The sequence below is a fragment of the Synchiropus splendidus genome, chromosome 2 (genome assembly GCF_027744825.2).
Source record: "Synchiropus splendidus isolate RoL2022-P1 chromosome 2, RoL_Sspl_1.0, whole genome shotgun sequence".
NCBI lineage: Eukaryota > Metazoa > Chordata > Actinopteri > Syngnathiformes > Callionymidae > Synchiropus > Synchiropus splendidus.
In genome coordinates this window covers 13,365,739-13,386,360 of record NC_071335.1, presented here as the reverse complement: position 1 = coordinate 13,386,360, position 20,622 = coordinate 13,365,739, and the positions used below count along the sequence as shown (strand labels likewise).

The 20,622-nt window shown below is 41.1% G+C and overlaps 1 protein-coding gene across 1 annotated transcript in view; it reads right to left on the bottom strand.

Moving 5' to 3' along the window:
• Positions 1-19,041, bottom strand: part of LOC128754458 (alpha-1,6-mannosylglycoprotein 6-beta-N-acetylglucosaminyltransferase B-like) — a 99,088-nt gene extending 80,047 nt beyond the window's left edge. The window contains exons 1-2 of the mRNA XM_053857084.1: positions 18,626-19,041; positions 8,178-8,290 (exon numbers count right to left, since the gene is read on the bottom strand). Coding sequence (XP_053713059.1) covers positions 8,178-8,290; positions 18,626-18,693 — 181 coding nt within the window. The 5' untranslated portion in view covers positions 18,694-19,041. The remainder of the gene's footprint in view (positions 1-8,177; positions 8,291-18,625) is intronic.
• Between the last annotated feature and the right edge of the window lie 1,581 nt (positions 19,042-20,622).

Sequence of the window (20,622 nt, the reverse complement as noted above, 5' to 3'; positions counted from 1 at the left end):
TTTCGCTGGCTTTAACCTTGATTTCTCGCCAAGTCAGATCTGTTCTGGGGAGAAACCCACTCCTCTTGCGCCGTGGTAAGATTGTCTACTCTACAGACAAGTGAAGAAAGTTGGCCTCTCCACATAAATCACCTTTCTGCCTCTGATGGGCGGCACATGACTGAGGACACTATAGCTTTGTATCTGGACTTACTGGCGATGTCATTCAAACACAGATGCTCACACACCACTCACACTCTCCTGGCAATGTTTCACCCCTCACCGCGTGTCCCGCAGCAGCTCACACTTGCAACATGTTGAACATTGTCATGGCACATTTGCTCGCCATGAAGCGACGGAGAGGAAACCTCACTGCAGGGAACGTGGGCGAGCTGGAGAGTCGGACATGAACCACATTAGAGCGGTTCACGGATCAAGGGTGTGGGATCTGCATCCCCTTCAGCGCAAAGATATTGTCCATGTGTCAAATCTGCTGCTCATTTACCATTAATGACACAGCTTTGAGAGTAAAGAGCCGATGTTTTCAAGCGTTCTTCCTTTGCAGTCATTTCAGAGCATGAAACAAGCTTTTAGCGACTGTGACACACAGATATGAGTCTTAGTCTGTGCGATGGCACCGAAACCTTCTGATGAAACATCAGAGGACTGACTTTAAGGCAAACATCAATTTGTCACAGACCTCGCTTTGCTTTCATTGCACAGGCCATCACGAACAAAATAACGTCTCTCTCTCTCTCAGTGAAGTTCCAAAAAACCCTCACAAAAATGTACTCGCCAGACTCCAGCAGACGAGCAGGACACAAAGATTTAAATTAGAGTTTGGTGACACTGAAAGAATGCTTGATCCAACTTAAAACTTTGGATGACAAGCTATATATTTACACCAAATATTTTATTGCTGCACCACTTTGATCACAATTGTAATTCCGATTATGACAAATATCAGTATTTCTATTGCTTTACTTGTTTGATCAGCTTTCAACGCAAAACGAAACTTTTTAATATGAATGAATGATCGATTATTTTCAAAAAAAGATCCAAGAATTTGCGGTTTATGCACTAACAGGGGCCAACAAAGTGCACTGTTGTAACCTCCCTCTTTAAGTCCCCCGACATTTCACACAAGCATGACCCATTTAGGGTATGAATTCACAAGCAAAAACCGTGGTTAATAACATGTCGCAACAGCAGTTCAGTTGGTTCGCAAACCAGGATTTATATTTATTTCCTCCAAGCCTTCACTCACTGAAATGTGAGCCTACCAGTATATGTACATCCACCACCCACTGTCTTGAGCCAAGGGGCAGGTCACATGCAAATGACTGACAGGTCACAGTGAGACACTGCAGCTCTGTTTTATTCCATCTGAAAACTCAGCAAACTCTGAGGTAAAGGTCTGAGATGTACTTGCGCTCTCTTCAAATTTGACTGCAAAAATGCCGACATTTGAAGTCAAAAAATACGCAGTGATCGCACACGGTCAGTTGGTGATATGGTTTCGTTCAATCACGGCAGCCAACACCGCGATCGCAATAAAAATCCGATCAGCTGTGCAGCCTAGAATTCTTGGCTGCATCAATCAGAATCTGACGTCTCAAACTAATTGTCTGTCTTAGTGAAAGACAGGGAAAAAAAAGCAATCCTCCCCTCCCTCTCTCCCTCATTTTCACAGATGAGCCACAAGCTGTCTCACTGGAGCTGATGAGCTGGGGAGTTAGCCCAGAGCTGTGAACCTGAGGAGGAAACTGCAGGTGAGGATGGTTCTGCTGAAACACCTCCTGTGAGTGCTGCTTGGTGACAAAGCTGTGAACAGATCTATAGAGCTGGAGAAGCAACACCACAAGAGATTACAATCTATAATCTACAGCAAGGGTGGCTGGAATTTTTCACCTTAAAAATGACCAAGTCGCGATGATCTACCCACCATAACAATAAAAAACAACGATTCATTTATTAATATATGGACTATTGTTTATTGTTCTTTCTCTCTTTGCAGCAGGTTCAGAAAAATTTCCACAGAGACCATTTTCCCCGGAGTACTGCACCCTGGACAACCCTCGGTTGTAGTGATGGTGTAGCATCTACCAACATCAGAGGAGGAGACTGAGCAGCTTCGTTCTCAGTTAGCATTGTGTGGCTAACCACGATTAGCATCATATATATGGATCCTTGCATGAGTTTGTGGCATTCACTGCCAGTGTCTACGAGAAAAAACCATATAAGCAAGGACAAGGGTCAGATACAAAAAACAGTGATGTTACAATTGTGACATTTTCCTGTCATGTTTCTGAAACCTTAATAGCAGGTTAAATTCAAAATAACTGAGAGAAGACGAAGAAGTATGATTTAATACTCCAATGCTATTCATTAATTTAAACTTTTGATAACGTGCAGTAAAAACAATCCATTAAAATTAATGAATAATTCAGTATTTGAATAAATCATCGATTTAAAAAAAGAGACAAAATCAAAACATTGACTTAGAAATATGAACTTATAAACATATGATTATTTCTATTTAGATTAAGAAAACATAATTATTGCACACTACGTTTTTTACAAGTACAAAGTACAAATGCCTCATCATTTACGGACAACTTTAGTATTCGCGGTTTACCTGAGTAGACCATTTTGTGGGTACTTCAATGATTTGAAAATAGCTTGAATCAATTTTGCATCGCTGTGTAGTAGATAGTAAATAAAGGAGTGGGACCACGTTTGTGCCGTTTTAGTGTTATCATCAATAATATACGTGACGAAAATCCTTTTAAGTGACACGTTGTCTCAGCTCTGACAAAAGACCAATTTTACTAATACAATATTTGGAGTTGTGTCTATAGTGTCTTGAATTCTGAGCAACTGAACTGAACTCTCAGCTTTGTGTTCTTCTTAATGCGTTCTTGCATGAACATTTCACAACATGCCATGCTTGAAAAGAACCCAAGATTTATGGACAGCTTCCTGAAAGGTTCATTTTCTCAGACTTTCAAAGGCTGAGGTATTTCAGCCTTGTTATATTTGAAGACAAGAAAAGAGCTTCGTTTGCAGTGACATTTTCAAAGAGCCTGTTCAGTTGTATTAAATTTATTAAAAGAATGCCAGGTGGACTGGTTGACCCTCCACACACACCTCATTAAAATCAGGCCCGGCTGAAAGGATTTGAACAAGGCAATTTTACTCTTTTAGCTGCTGAGAAGTGTGTGAAAGTAAAGGTTTTGGTCACACTTGTAAACCCTCCAATTACCGATATAGTAAACATTCACTTTTCAATGAAGATTCTTTTACACTGACGAAATCTCTCTATGGGCAACAACATGGGCCTTTTGCGCGCAATTGTGAAGTCAAAACAAGGATCTAGAACTATGTATAAACATGCAATATGATACGATCATATACCATCTATTAAGTTGGTCTGGTTGAATTCCAATGTTAAATAAGAATGACTACCTAACTGCTGTGGACGTATCCACTGGTGCAGGTAAACAAGCTCTTCAGCTTCAGTATCAGAGAAGAGATGTCAAACTGCTGCATCAATCCATGTTGCTGTCATTACTTTGCAAAGAGCACAAACCTACTAGCCAGAAAGTTGGGCTCAAATGCATTCTGAATCCGATACAGCCAGCCAATAGCCAGGCAATGTAAACAAACACAAACCTATCGTCAAAGCAGTGACATGCACATATGCCGCAGCGACACAAGTCACCCAGAAAAGAGTCCCTATGTTTACTCACACGCATTCAATATTATTATTAATATTTGGTTCAGTTGACCCTTCTAAAGAGCGTATAACACCCAGTGTTCATTTTCTAGATTTTTTTCCATAAAGGACATTAAATCATACTTCATTCTATATCAGGGGTTGGGGAACTTTTTGACTGAGAGAGGCCATAGGCAAAAACCACACATATTTTAAAATGTAATTCCAGGACAGCCATAGTTGGATATTTGATGGACATCTGCTATTGGTGTCTTCTTTCGTGTCACCTATTCAGGTTCACTGATCGTGGACAGAGGCAGCACGAATGCTGCAACCCAGCATCAGTTAGGGACCAACAACAAATTCAGAGTCGGTCAAACTATAAATGAAATCTTTAAACATGAAGAAAAAACAACATTTTAGGCAGGAGAATTTGAAAAGAGTTTTCCTCACACTAGACAAAGGAAGGTTTGTATAACGCTTTTGTGAAGAGATAATAACTAAACTAATGACTAAATTTATTAAGATTGTTTCCAATATTTCTTCAATGGCATCAAGAAAATGTGTCCAGAAGGGACCACAGATCACGTTAAGAGACATGAGTACATTGAGGACAGCAGACAGATGGCTCAATTAAACCCCTAAATAAAACTGGTGGAGCAGACACAACCGGGTTCTACGAGAGACATGGAACACTGTATTTATCATCTCCACACTTAGCTAACTATTATAGTTAAAAATAAACGAATGAGGATGTTGGAGACAAACTCCACTAATAACTTTCATCAAAAAACAGTATCAAAAGAGACTGTAGTGTCCAACACATGGAATAGAATAGAATCGTGATAATCGTAAAGTGGAATGCAGTCAGAGAAACTGCACTTAATTGTGGTATATCGCTCAGATCTTAGAAAGATCTGCCTGAGTCCTTCATTGAAAGAGCCCCATCTGGCACGCAAGCCATAGGTTCCCCTGCCCTGCATATTCATTCACTGTCATGGGTTGGACTGATGTCTGGATCTAACTAACTTGGCAGCGTCAGTCCCTTCCTTCTCTGACAAGCGTGAGTCACCACTTCCAGAACGACATGGTTTGAATAAAATAAGTCCTTCATTTACATGAACCTGCTCCAAAATGAGTACGCGTCAGCATCACAGCGGGCTTATGGTTGGGTACGGAAAGAAAATTTCACTGGAATTTTCAGAAAGAAAACAGCGTTCCTTCTTTCTAACCACCTCTTGGTTGCCTTATGTCGTGACCCTTAAAGGCATCGGTGGGCAATTACTTCCACAAAGGGCCTCAGAAGGTGCAGGTTTTTGTTGCAACCAATTAAGAGGTGACCTCTTCACCACTTAGGTGTCCTTCGGAGAGTAAGCAGCTGACCGCCAGTCTGCAACTGCTTGATTCAGCTGAAACCTCATTGGTTAAACTGTGTGTGCTTCATGGATCGGAGCAAAAAACAGCACCAGCCAGGCCCTTTGAGGACTGCCTGGCCCACCGCTCCTTTAAGGCATGTTTATCCCAAAGTCACTTCCAAAACAGATGGTTAGCTTATCAACTTCACAGGCATCAACAACCATTTACATGCTTTGCTTTCACTTTTAGTTTTTTCGATTTGTTTCCAGGTGGTTAGCTGCAGGTTGATGAATGTTGCCAACATTTAACACCTTTCGGGAGAGGAGAAAGACATATTGACGAAAGATTTAAGGCCAAAGGAAAATAAAGCAGGGTGAAATATAAGTGTATGTGTTTGTGTGTGAGGCTCCCCAGGTATCGAGGAAAGGAAAGGGCTGTTCTGCAGAGAGCAAATGGATCGGCCTTGCAGTCTCTCTTGTCCCACATCGATGCTGTCACCCCATTTAACAGCTAATTTTCCACCAGTGCACCTCAGACATAAGGCAACACACACCCGCACACAGCGACACACATTCCACGAGCTCTGGGAGAGTAACACAAGCCGCAGCACACGCAAGGCGAGAGGCGGCCGACAGAGACAGGAAATGGCACCTCTGGCTCAGCAACAGCTATTAGAACATACAAACACAGACTTCATCTGAAGGAGAGTTGGAGAGAACGCAGATTTTAATGAGCTTGCCCCAGCACTTCATTTATTAAGCAGACAATAAGCATTCGCTGATCCGAGTTATCCCACCACACATGCTCAGACACCAAATATGTGAAGAAGCATTATCGCTGCTGAATAGAGGAAGACTACAGTGGGGAAAACCCACACAATTCAATAAAACCTCCTCATGTATTATCAATGGAAATATTCATTTTGGCATGTCTGGGCTGTCTGAACTTGAAGCAATGTGATGCGTCCCACCATGGTCACCCGAGACACAGGTCGATGCAGCCCTCAGTCAAATTGAGGCTTTTTAAGAAGACTCACTTGGCTGCAAAGAGCACAAGCTGCCCTGTCGCACAAGGTCAGAAATCAGATATTACAGAGAGCAGAGAATGTGGTGACAGATTTAGCGGTAGCAAGGGGAATAATGCCGGAAAATTCACGGAAAATACACTTAACTGAGCAAAGAGATTGTATGATTCAATTAGCAAATTGAACAGAAAGGTAAATGGCCTACATCTCCGAACAGCTGCTGAAGCTGCAGATTGAATGAGAAGGTGCAACAGTGGTGATAAAAAAAATCCACTCAAGTAGCCTTAATGAGAGTGACAGCTCAGAAATCCCTTCAGATTCGCTTCCAGTTTGAAAAAGAATAATGATAATTGGTGAACAACAACCTGGTTTAGTTGGATGGCAGTAGTGGTGGGAATCAAAGGGTACCTCATGATACATGGTCCACGGTTGAGATGTCATCACAACACCGTGATATTACAGCGACAATCCATGCTCCATGTGTGCAATATACTCTCAATGGACGGGAGACACCAGGGGGAGAAGACTGACAAACCAGCCTTTCATAATCCAACTATTGATACTTGCACCAGTACACTAACGCATCACGCAAAGTTGGACTCTGTTTATCGCCGTCAATGTATTGTCCCATCCCAAATACTGTACATACACTAGAAAATACTGCAAAAAATGCAGCAGGGATGCTCTCCATTCAAAACAAACAAACAAAGAAACTCTGTAAATGGCAGACTTTTGGTAACAAAGACACACAGTCACTTTTGTATACACTGTATTTTCCCAAGTTTTGGTGTCGAGTTTGTGTCGGTCGGCCAAAATATGCTACTATTTGGCCATGTCAGGGCATAGTGCATTGTAAGTCTAGTACAATTTCAATGTTTTGGTATTCGAATGATGCCTCAGTGGTGCCAAAGTACCTTTGAACAGACTGGGGGACAGCAACACCAGCTACTCATGTGGGCACCATACAGTTTGGGACATATTAATATATGCGTCTACAACAATAAATAAATATATATTTGTAAACTAGTTGTATGGAAATAGTATTAAATGCCTTGAATAAGCAGGAGATGGAGAGCAATTCTAGAAGTGGTGGTGGCAGGTCGGTGGGTGGCGCTGCCGTCTTCCACCTGCATCAAGCCACAGGGTGCATTCATTTATTTATTTATTTTAAAATAACATTTTATTCACTGTTTTCAATCAATCATTGTTAATCATTACTGTCTTCAGAGAGTGTTCAGAGTGCACTACAATGTGTCAATATATTCTGGAGCAAACAGCTTCCTGGAAAAAGGGCCCCTTCAGCACAGCAGCTCAGTAAATCTCAGACATGAAATGGTCACAAGGTACCAGAAAGTAATTCAGTTTATCAATCCTCAGTGCGCTGTATTTTATGAGTCAACCTACCCACAAGCTTTTTATAAGCCCATAGACCTGAGTTCACACCCTCGTCGAAACATGAACTAAATGAATTAATGTCTCATGGTCACATACTCTACCATGACATTTTTTTATTTTTTTGAATAAAAAATAAACTTTATTTAGTATACACAGTACTTCAGTGTCTGCTATTTGAATGTCAGCACTGCATGAATTTGAGATTTATCTCCATATTTATATTATAACTTTATTGCCATGGTCAGTGGGGATCCCACCAACTAGAAAAGTGCTTCGGAATAAAATAAAATAAAATAAAATAAAATAAAATAAAAACTGATCACAAATGCTTCAGTTCCAAAGACACATGAAGGATTTATATTCAGTGTAATGTGAAACTGTATAACACTTCAAATGCCAGATATTTTTCAGCCATAATTGTATTGACAGTGCCAAAAGTAGCATTCCAAAAAAAGTTTATGTCTGTGAATCATTACAAGTAACAAATAAGAGCGAAGCATCTTAAGAGTCTGCCACTTACTCCCTTCGAAACAGTACCTTGATGACAGCCAGTAACCAGGTGAGTTTACTGAACTGTAAAATAACATAATACACACAAAACTACGCACTGAAATAGTCGCCCAACATGTTCAAAAGTGAAGCTTTTTTTTTCTATCTGGGACCATGCAGCTGTTCAAAAACACACAACCATAAAACAGCCATTACCTTCTGTGCGGATGGTGAAGGGGGAGTCCCCGAGTCTCTTGGCTGAGAACTGCCCCCCCAGAGAGGTCATTAGAAAGCACAGGCTGAAGAAGCCAATCCCTGCCACAAATATCCTGAAACACAAGCAAGACAGAGTCAGAGTGAGGTGAGGCGGTAGAAAGGCTCCAGCAGCGATCGCCTGGCAGACAGGAACCATGAGAGGTACACAGAGACGACAGATGAGCAGGCTTTACTGAGAGGGTTGGAAATTAGTGCAAACAACATGGGGCAGGTAACACACCAGTGTGACATGACTCTCGACCCACAGAAAGGAAATGAAGACATCACACAGAGAAAAAATGCCAGTAAGCAGATGAGGAGCTCGCAGACAGAAGCAAGAGGCAGCCGAGGAACAATGGCACTTTGGGTAAGCCAAGCATAAATAGAGCGATGATCATACATTAAAGAGCTGAAGCTAGAGAGCACTTGGAGTGAAACACTGCAGTGTGCTGAAGTGACTGCTTAGCGCACATCTAGGACAAATGCCAGAGGACTGCTTCTTATGAACACAGGAAATATTGACTCAGTTTGACTAACAAGGAAAACAAAACAATTCCCTGACGGGCTTGTGAACATCAAACTGCTCTTTACATGGGTGAATTAGATTATTCAACAGTTAAACTGAATCCGGATTTGTTTGACAGTAAAACTGTCAACAAATAAATAAACAAGGATGAATAAATAATGTCATGTCAAATGTCACAAGATGTTATTGCGACGATTTTCTTTTTTTCAGCAGCCACATTTGCTGTCAAAACAAGTGTATTGAAACTAAGCATGTTGTTGTAGTGGTCAGCGCTGCTTACTGGCAACACACCCTGATCAAATTCAACTTGAGGCAATTCTGGGAGTCACAGACGTCCACGGTCTAATCTTGGAACACTTGCATTGTTTTTTGTTGACATTAAAGTGATCAAATGCAGTGTCAGTTCTCCACTGTGACCGGACGGTATAGAGTTAGGCACTGTTATACGTCAACTTGGCTTGTGAGCTTGTAAATTCCCTGTGAATGGTTGACTGGGCAGCAGAATTGTTCAGGCTCAAGTCGCCAGAATCCCTGTCTTTCCCACGCATGCAGGTGTCACAATCTGGTTGAATGGCAGACTTTCCATGAACCACTGTGACCCAGAGAGGGACTTGCGGTGAAAACAAATTCAACGTCACAGTTCAAGTCGGAAGGTCACCGTGCTGCTGGACAGTGAGGCCGCCCTACATTGTGTGATGACATGCAGGCGATTCAAACAATGTCTTGTTTACATTAGTAAAACATTCATGAAATTCAGTTCAGTGAGTTGGATGGCCCACATCATGTGACTTCCCTGTGGGTACCTCTTGTCTCAGCAGGTTATCAGAGAGTGTGTTGCCACCAATTTGATGACTGCAAATGAAAACTGTGTACTCAGAATACAACGACTTGCGTCCCTCACCACTGTTCAAATATGCATGCGAATGAGGATTACCTTGAATTCTAAAACAAACCTTTTGTTTTAGGCCTTTACGAAAAGCTGCCATCACAGAGGAAATTAAAGTAAAACTTCTTTGGTCTGAGCAAGCTGGAAGGTAGTGAAATCTAGTCAGTGAAGAGTAGACTGTATCTGCGATAAAACCGATGTGCCACTCTGCCTGTGTAATTCTCGATTGTTTCAAGAGTATTGTGCCATTTTAAAATGGAAAAAAATCTCACACCCAAGTATGACTTCAAAACACCATGGACAAATCTGCTTCAGCTGCAGGCTTCCCTGACAATGAACTACTGCATATTTTACCACGCACCACTACAACACTCACTTGTGATCTGGCTTCTGTGAAAGCGTTTGAATATTTAAAAAAAATGAAAAAAAAAAACCTGGTGAAAACTCCATTAGTGGCTGACATACAACGGAGTTGACAGAACTGTAGAAAAATGACAAAATTAATCAAAAACATGGCATCAACAATTTGCACAACTACTAAATAATTCACGTCTAACCTTGAACAGGTACCTGAAGTGCTGGGGAAGACTAACGTTAACATAACAAGTGAATGTATAATTTATAGCTATTGCCTTTTCCTTCACACCACCGAAGGAATGTAGCGGCGTGAGATCCAGCACGTCCTGCTGCTCTAAGTAACTCTGGTCACACAGAAACCTGAAGGTTAACACATTAATATTGATGGGGCTGAGTGCAGTTTAGCTAAGTAGTGCGGGACAATGACATCTTGCAGGAGAACTCTTGTTGCCGTTTGTCACGGCACCTCAGGTCCGGCTGCTCCGTTCTCCTCGTGGTAACCACACCCCTTTGTTCCGATTGGTCACACATCGCAGCACAACATATTGAATCCCAGTGTGATTACATGCCAGGATACATGCTGATTCACTGCTCTGAATACAAGCTTCAGCCACAATATCTATGGTAAATGCTTAATAGGCACAAAAGTAGAAGTTGGACTGTGTTCCATTTTTTACCCTAGCACTTGTTTTTTGACCCTAACACTCCAATTCCAATGTTCCAATACTCCTCAGACCGAGGGAACTCGCCGTTCACCACTTGAAATGATCCCTTCAAACCGAGGGAGCTCCAGAGCTGACTTGAAACAAAGTGGAAATATGAAGTGTGGATATAATTCCAGGATACCAATGTACTTTATTTAAAAATAATGTTGGATAGGACAACAGTGACATTTTAGTCACGAGGACTACGTTTCCGTTTGTTTACTTTCTCTCGAATCACACGTCAGCGACCCAAATGGTTTACCGTGTCCAACAATATGAACAACACATGTATGTACAACATTATGTTTTTATTTCTTCGTCTGCAAAACATGAAAAAATGGACATTCGATTCTCGACCGTAGCTTTGCCGCCAGATCCCGCCATATACCAGCGTAATCTGACTGCCAAATTATGGGGGATCGGGCGGATTTTCATGTTTCGCAGACGCCCTGGCTAGCATCCAAGCTAACTTTAACATCAACATACCTCTAACAGAACTATCACCGCAACGTAACGGCAAAGCCATTTCTTCTCCATTGGTTCACCAAACCAAGTGAGATTATCAGCGCCGACGCATGAGGTTACAAAAACGTTTGGAGCTGGTATTTCCAAAACGTCCCCAACACTCGAAATGCAGGAAACAAAACACAGCACGGCAGCCAATGACACGTTGTCTTTGTGAACGCGTCACGTGTAAAGCATAACGTCATGTTTTGTCCCAATTCTTAGGGACAAAACATGACGTTATGCTTTTGAAGTGTCGCTGAAGTGCCCTCCAGCGACACTTCACTTTGTCGCTGGAGGGCACTTCATAATAGAAGGCGCTCAAAGTGATAGTGTTAAGTGCTAGTGTTAGGGGGAAAAATGGGGAGCAGCCTAATATTTATGTTACAATATAAGACGTCATATTTGTACCTGTCATCAATACATAAAGCTGTACCTGTCTGAACACCTTCTGTGAGTAAAGGTTTGGGGCTAAATCGTTCAAGCAGTTGAGTGCCTGTGCCTGCTCAGACGCAGCAGTAGAAAATGGATCTGGATTAAATACCCAATATCCAACTAATTCCACTGCACTTCTACACCCCAGGACGACCCTCAAATTGTAAGTATAACTCTGCAGTTATTTTAAGGCATTTTTTTCTTATTCCCCCACAATTTTATGTGTCGGTTTTTCATGTCCCATAGCTATTAATAGTCACAAATGAGAGAGAAAAAGAGAGCGAGAGGGAGAAAGCGAGAAAGGGAGAGACGGAAACAGAGAGAGAGTTTAGCATATGAAAACTCCACAATTACAGTTTTATTTGACTGTTAGAAACTGAACTACTCCCGTCACTCACACACAAACAACCTCCACTTTTACCTCCCGGGTCGCACTCATCCACACGTCCGTCAATCCCCGGCGTCATGAGCAACTCGTAACAATACAACGAGCACACACAACAACCTGTCACCGCGGGAACAACACACCGACGTTACAACATAGAACATTGCTGTGTCTATTCCTTTTAGATTCTGAAATTAAAGCACGTTGATCTTAATTTCACAAGGCATCTGGAATCTACAAATGCAGAGCATGGCGTGAGCTTTCGGAGAACCATGTGTGCGTCTCCCATAGAGTCCACCTCACCAGGTGACGTTGGCAAATGGAAGCTTGTTCCTGCATTATGTGCCACATTCTAAACACGTGGCTGTTTTTCGCATAAACCAATATTTGCTTGCATCGCAAAGACATAGTTGGCAATATTTATTGACATATAGACTTCAATATTTGTATTTGGATCCAGCTGGTGATTTTAGCAGCAATCCGACCATGTTCATCACAATGATCAGGATAGAACTAAAAAAAAAAAAGAGCTCAAAAGCGAGAAGCTTCAAAGCCAGCGAGGTGTCAACCAGTCGCGAGATGTGCCATTTTGTTGATTCCATGATGAAACACAAACAAAAATAGACGGAATGAAAAATGTATCGCAGCGTCCTTTCATCACAACAGCTGGCAGAAGAATCCACCACATGACTATGAACGCTCCTCCTATGATTCTAAAACATGAACAAATAAAATAATACTAGCCCCATCTGCTCCAATATTTTGTGGAACGAGAGCAAACAGCTCAGTCACAGAGCAGATGACTTTCTGAGATCAAGGGATTATTCATACAGGGCCATGATCCCAATACATGTGCATATGTTCAGGGAGATTAGGCTTCAACTGGAACCTATTCCTAATTTTCTGGATTAAAGACAACAATTGATTTAAAACTCACAATTGAATTCCTGTTATGCTTGAACACTTCCTTCTTAAATCAATTAATTGTATCTAAATGTATTGTATCTGTACACAAACAACAGTTTTATTGACTGGTATTAAGCGTAGAACAACTGTCAGGAGTGTGTAAGTCTCCAAAGTGCCACAATAAACACGAGGAATATTAATATTAGGGCATTTTGATAGACAACTCTCATTATCTTAACGCTCAGTCGACTAGTATGACGTACACAGGTTGATGAACACGCCATAATATATAATAATTAAAGAAAAGGGAAAAAAGGTAACTGTATAGTGTTAAAGGTTGTTTCGAAAGTGTGAGGAAGGAGCTACTGCATGATCGTCAAATGCTAAATCTCACTTTAATCTTTGTCGTGACCACCGCGAAATCACGCTCTAAAGTTCTTATATGAATGACAATATAAACATGATATCATAAATGATGCGTTCAGTAATTCGGATAGATTATTATCGGGGCAGGACACTAAACGTGGTTCCTGAGCCGACAGAGTGAGGAGACTTCCCTACAATGTAAAAACAAACAAAACAGTAGCTCAAATCTGACGTTAAACAAATCATTCTCCTTTGACAACAACAACAAGACCAGTCAGCTCTGTGCTAACATGCTAGCTGTTAGCTCGAGGGTGTCCAGCATTGTAGATCAAACACAGAACACTCATTCATCATTACAGCATGACGTTGAAAGGGTCGCATCGTCTCTGCAAACAGCATGAAGCCGCACTCATGAACGCTTTGCTCAAACTCCTCTGTGACAGCGATCAGCTGCAGGCAAAGGCAATGACGCGGCGTCATGAACCCGACTGCAGCTAATTTAATAGTTGACTATAGTTGACAAGTTGTTGCAGCCCTAATTTATGTCTTTACAGTTTGCAACCTCTCTTGGACCAATTGCAACAGGGTGGGTGTTCAATAGATGACCTTTCCTGAATGTATTAAATTTGTGGTTGTATATTAGTGTTTTTACATTTTTTTTCTCCAAAACTGTAATGAATTGTAATTTCTTTCATATATATATATATATATATATATATATATACACTCAATGAAAATTCAAGTTTAATTTTATTCACTGACATATTATTGTTTTTTTTTTCGAGTGAATTTAGTTGTGACTCTTTTTTTAGTTCATCTTTTTATTTTTAGTCACACATTTGTCTGTAATTTGACAATAATTATTTAAATTGATTTATACACCTCAGTGGGGAAACATTTTTTTGTAATAACTAAATATGACACCAATAAACTAATTTCAATATAGGGATGAATCCTAACTGTATTTGTAGCTCTGTGTCAGCTACCTACAAATCTGCCGGAGGTTGAGTGTTGAACCTCTGATACTGTAAAGTGAAGATTTCATTATTTCAAGAGAACATAGTCGAGGCAGGCCACACACTCTGGAGTCACAAACGAACCTCGGTTAGCAACCAAAGGCTGCCTTTTGTGACAGGCTAGATTGAGTCCATTTTAAAGCTTCTGAAGAAACCATCATAGGGAATGCATTTGCCCCATTGTGCCACGTGCTCTGATGAAAATTCAAACTGAAACAAAGTGAATGAAGATGTACCTTAATGAACGCAGTGGTTTAAATTCACCCAAAGAAAAAAAAAGTGTTAAACTGCACTTTTTAAAAGGGCCATTTCCCATGAAGTTCTAGAATTTTAATTGTTAATGAAATCTAGTGTCTAAAAGCAGCAGTTAGGAAAGCAAAGATGTTCAACTCTTTCTCAGTTTTAGAGACTATTAAGAGTGCATTTTCTCAGATGCTTGACACCCACCCAAAAAAGCTTGATGTGGGTGTGCATAAAGCATCTTGATTCTGTCCTGGGGCGACTGCTGTGCTCTTTTTGGAAGTAGCATTAGGTGGGTGATATGAGTGGATTATGGCACAGTTCTGCCTGACAAGTCTTTAATTAACAGGCTTAAAGCAAATGCTCAGTTCCCTTAAATTGGATCAGAAGGAGTGATCTGCTATCAGCTAATTGGCTTCCTCACACTTACACACATATCAGATTTTCCTGCAGGAACGGGGGCTCTGAAGCGCAGTGGAGTTGTGCCAGGCAAGTGTAGGTGTTGCGATTTCCAAGAACACTTAAGGCGGCGGGAAAGATGAAGCACAGACTGCCAATTGAAAGTTGCCAGCAACGTTCTGACCTGACACACTTAAAAGGAAATACATGCCACTGAAACACAGTTATCTAAAGCCCTTCTCCCGTCACATTGATTTCATGTTTCTCGTTGTTTTGAAAAAGTAACCTTTACGAAACACATGCATATCTAAGACTGAAAACTTAAAACAAAAATTGTAGATCCAACAACGTTGCCAGTTGAATTATTGACCTTCTCTTCCATATTCAGCCGTATTAGCTGTTGACTGTCGAATCTGGTGGCGATATTTCAAAAGACAAATCACAACAATGGGCACTCCGATTTCCTCCTACTGTCCAAAAACAAACATAATTTTTACAAGTGACGATTAGTGCCACAGATATTTGTCAATTTTATAGTTATCAGTACCTGCATTGCAAAGTGTCACGGGGTCGATATAAAATTTGGTCAATATACAAGTCACATCCGACTTACGATCTGCTCAACTTACGTTCACCTGTGCTCATGACCACGGCCAGCAGATGTTTTTTTTTTTTTTTTATTCAATGTCTGACACCACAGCACGTAGCAGCCCCGCAACATGTACGACACTTACAGCAGCACAGTATCCCAGCATCTCACTCTCACACAGCGATCTACCACTAGAGAAGCACCTATAACCCTCGCCTCGGCTATTTTGAATGGCATTCGACTTACGTCCAATCTCACTTATGACCGGTTGGTCGGAACTGATCCTGGTCGTAAGTCAGATGTTACTCATATTGTCAATTGTGAGTCGCAAATGTCAGTGCTCCCTCGCTGTGAGTTGATGTGGACTCCGCCTTTTAAGGTATCCCTTTAAGGAGGACCATTAAAGAAGTACAATGTGCTCTGCTTAATTGTCCCCAAACCCTGCACTGTCATCAAAGTGGAGATCCCCACCCCCCCCAAAAAAAACCCTGCACTGAGAATAAATCTTGGGGAGAACCATTCAATACCAACGTTTCTGAGGGATCACAAATCCCAACCAGCGGTGAGCTCAGGCTGAGCCATTTTCTGCTGAAATTTCCTCCCTGTCAGTTACTGCAAACTGCGGAATGGATTTCCTGAACAGTGTTGTGTCTCAAGAGACATGGAGTAATGACACGCACCTCCGTTCAGGAAATCCATTCCACAGTTTGCAGCTATTTATTATGCGAGCATTTAGCAGCACTGGGGGAGTAGACTCGTCCGAGACACATGGAATTAGTGCACTCTGAGGTCACGCGGTATTTACGCTACATGTGAGTCAGTTGGAATCCAAGGAACACGTACAACTAGGAAGGGCTGTTGTCCATGAACATCCCATGCAAGAGAGTGAGATGAACAAGCGAGGCTCCCCTGTGCGCTAGCCTTCCCCACTCCAACTGTGTGGTGGTGTTGATGCGTCAAATATATGTTGTCACTCAATTACACTTTTCACTGTTTTATAATAAATAAATGCCAGTGGAAAAAAAGAATAATGCAACAAGCACAAGTGTATACAACTCCGCTACTCAGACGAAGGAGCCTCATGTATTTTATTTACCTTCCACATGTCTTCTTAGATTTAGTAAACACCGAATGTCAATTTGAAACTATCAGAGTTGCTATTTTTTTCCAGGATATTGACCACAAGTAGCCTTTTCTAATACATGACCAACAGCAATGATGACTGCAATAAAGCAAAGAAAGCTGTGTTTTTGGTTCAGAATGATATTGCTATACGACAAGACGGCAGTAGGACTGAGGACCCTGGGCGAAACACCCCTCAGTAAGCCAAACGCGCTAACAACTACAGTCAATTGGCAAGGTGCGATCAATGCTGTCAGTCAACATCATTCAACAATTGTGTCAGAAGCTGTGCTTGTGTGTTTCTCTCGTCCGGTCCAGTGATGCACACGCTGCCTTGGAGCACTGTGCTGTGCCCGGCCGGTGATCACAAACCCTAGTTTCACTTTCAACTGTAAAGGATGGCAAGAAATTCACACTCATTCACCAGCCTGTCACTCGCAGGACACTAAAACTAGAGGGCAGTTCATCACTCATCCTCACTAATGTTTGACACTGAGACAAAACGGCCATTAGCCTGACCCACATATGTCCGACACAGTGTTATTATTACTTGAATTTACATGCTGCTGAGGCCTGCCAGGGGATATGTGATTCAACTGGAAGCCTAATGTGTCAAGAGGCAACACAGACGGACGACTTTTGGGACACAACACATAAAGACAAAATGAACACTGACTAAAACCTCGACCTCCCACAATCCAAGTGGACTTCATGAACCCACACAACAACAAGAAAACAGTGATTCTGCTTTAACACGTTGTTTAGAAATGCGTAAGACAGAGAGAAACGTAATTCAAGAAGGGAAAGTGAATACATGTTTATCGAAGATGCCTGCCTCGGAGTGCCTTTAGTGTTTTACAGTTAAGTCGGTGACAAACATCAAGTTAGACACCGTAGATTTCGCATTGAACGGCGGGACTTCTTCTTCAATAAACATGATTCTTTAAGTGTATAGCGTAAAACATTTCCTACTGATAATATTGTGTTTTAAATTGTGGCCTCTTATATAATCGGCACTCCTGGTTTAGGGGACCATGTAACTGTGCAGCACCATTGTCCAACAGATTGTGAATCAGTGGATTAATCTCTTGTTTTATGAATTATGATGAGGGCAACAGAAAAGCTGTGTAAAAGCAGCAATAATGAGGTTTCAGGACATCAGTGGAGTACAGTGATCAAAGTCGTGAAGTCTCTCAGATTCCGCCGCTGATATTAATAATGAAGCCCCCCGTGCAATGAAACCCCCCAAAGCCGATCTCCTGGTTCAGGCGATGTGATGGACCACAAGATCAAATCCACCTGACTCAACAGCAAACAGGATTTATCTGTTGGGTAAACATCTGGTGCGTGCCTCCGTGTTCGGACATCAAACTGGCTTGGGAACCCAAATACTTCAGGAACAAAGAAGTGGCGACCAACAGGACTGCGCGGTTAAATCGTTTGTTTGCATTAAAGAGGAATGCAGTTCATTATCATGAACAATTTGCTTGTTTTATGTCAGATGTAGCGTCAGAAAATGTGCACCATGATGACTGTCATATTGTATGTTATGGCCATTACATCTGGTGTGGCAACTGAACCAGCTGTGTTATTGTCCACAATGTTCAGTTCAGTTTAAAGCAACATGCCAGATTAAAAACCAGATCAAACAGAAAATTATTCTGCTTTCCCTGTTTGTTTGTTTAATGTTGACTGTCTGTCTAAATAAAAAAAAAGTTTGGTTATTGTTGCATTATTGTAATTATTTTATGGAAAATTATGTTCATACCGATGATATAACATAATTTACAGAAACAATCTTTGCATTCTCTAAAATGCAAATTTTAGCTTCAGCTTCGTGTCATTATTGCGGTCATAATTTGGTGTTAGGTTGCTCCATATTAACATGGAATAACACTAGCAGCCTTCTTTACACGTGAATTAATGACTGCAGCACGGTACAATGAAGCACTGACGTGAATATGAAGAACTTACCTGAACGGTTTGAACGTCACTAAACATCTTCTGACCATTATTTTATCGTCGGTGGAGCCAATGATCATTTCCCAAAACACAGGAGTGCTGACATGGTGGCGAACCCCCCAACCTGGAACTTCATCTGCCGGCTCCCTCTCATCGATCCGAAACAGCTTGAATGCGAAAACCTATAATGTCTTCGACCGAAGATGAGGAAAGTTTCAGTCACAGCGGCTGCTGGTGTTATTCCACCGTCAAAAAGAAAAACGAGAGGCGAAGTCTGCCGCGGGTTGTTTCCGTCGCCACATGCATCTTCGAATGAAGTTGGTCAGAGAAACAGCAGTGGAAACCAACTCGTCAATGAAGCCTCCCCCGTCATATTCTCGTGGAAATTCTGGTGTTCAATGAGAGAAGGTGTGCGCGCGTCGAGCCCACTGTAGAGACAGTCGCGTGGCGTGAAGCGACCAGATTCCTGCTGTTCATGCAGCTGCAAAGTCAGAGTGCGACGCTGAGCGCATCCGGTTGACGTTTTCAAAATAAGGCTAATCAAACATTTATATCTATATGAAATCCTTGACATTTTCTCACAAATTTTTACATGTTTTCTAATGAAAGCAACCTATCGTTTTCCTCACTCGATCCACACACCATATCTTTTCACACAATATGATAAATCACCAATATATCACCAAGACACGTTTTATTTTTCACAGTACATCGCAGATGATCGATTTCTTTATGCCTTCTACACTGGGAAATTGCGGAAAGCAACTCTATTACATCTTTGACTCACGGATATTGTTCAATTCGAGCTTTTAATTTGAAATTAACTTATTTCTTTCGCTTTCACTGGCTTACTTGACAACATTAACTCATACACAACCTACACGTAAGTGTGATGTACGTACATAGTTGCGGTCATTAAATCATGTCTTATTTATCAATCTCGAATATCTAACTAAAGAGGGACTTAGTAAAAATTAAATTAAGATGGTCTTTTTTTCAATTGTTGGTGTGGGGGCCAAATAAAACTCTAATTTGATGTTAGGTTGCTCCATATTAACATGGAATAACACTAGCAGCCTTCTTTACACGTGAATTAATGACTGCAGCACAGTAGAATGAAGCACTGACGTGAATATGAAGAACTTACCTGAACGGTTTGAACGTCACTAAACATCTTCTGACCATTATTTTATCGTCGGTGGAGCCAATGATCATTTATATCTATATGAAATCCTTGACATTTTCTCACAAATTTTTACATGTTTTCTAATGAAAGCAACCTATCGTTTTCCTCACTCGATCCACACACCATATCTTTTCACACAATATGATAAATCACCAATATATCACCAAGACACGTTTTATTTTTCACAGTACATCGCAGATGATCGATTTCTTTATGCCTTCTACACTGGGAAATTGCGGAAAGCAACTCTAAATTACATCTTTGACTCACGGATATTGTTCAATTCGAGCTTTTAATTTGAAATTAACTTATTTCTTTCGCTTTCACTGGCTTACTTGACAACATTAACTCATACACAACCTACACGTAAGTGTGATGTACGTACATAGTTGCGGTCATTAAATCATGTCTTATTTATCAATCTCGAATATCTAACTAAAGAGGGACTTAGTAAAAATTAAATTAAGATGGTCTTTTTTTCAATTGTTGGTGTGGGAGCCAAATAAAACTCTATCTTCTTTGGTGCTGCACTATGTAATGGCTCAAAAGTAAAAGCGATTAAAAGTGAAAAGTGATTAAAAAAACAGACTACCACCGATCGGTATTGTGATCCATACCTGCTTTTTTCACGTCAAGTGGAGATGAAAGACAGTATTTGGCATGGAGTTTAATCTATTTACAGACAGTCTTTATAAAAAAAAGCTGTTGAAATCATTTCAACAGCCAGTTTGTGTTTTTAAACTTCCTCTCGAAAAGGGAAATTAAGACAATTGTATATGAAAAATAATGTTTACTGTTGAGCGGCAGCTGTGTTCTACTTCCA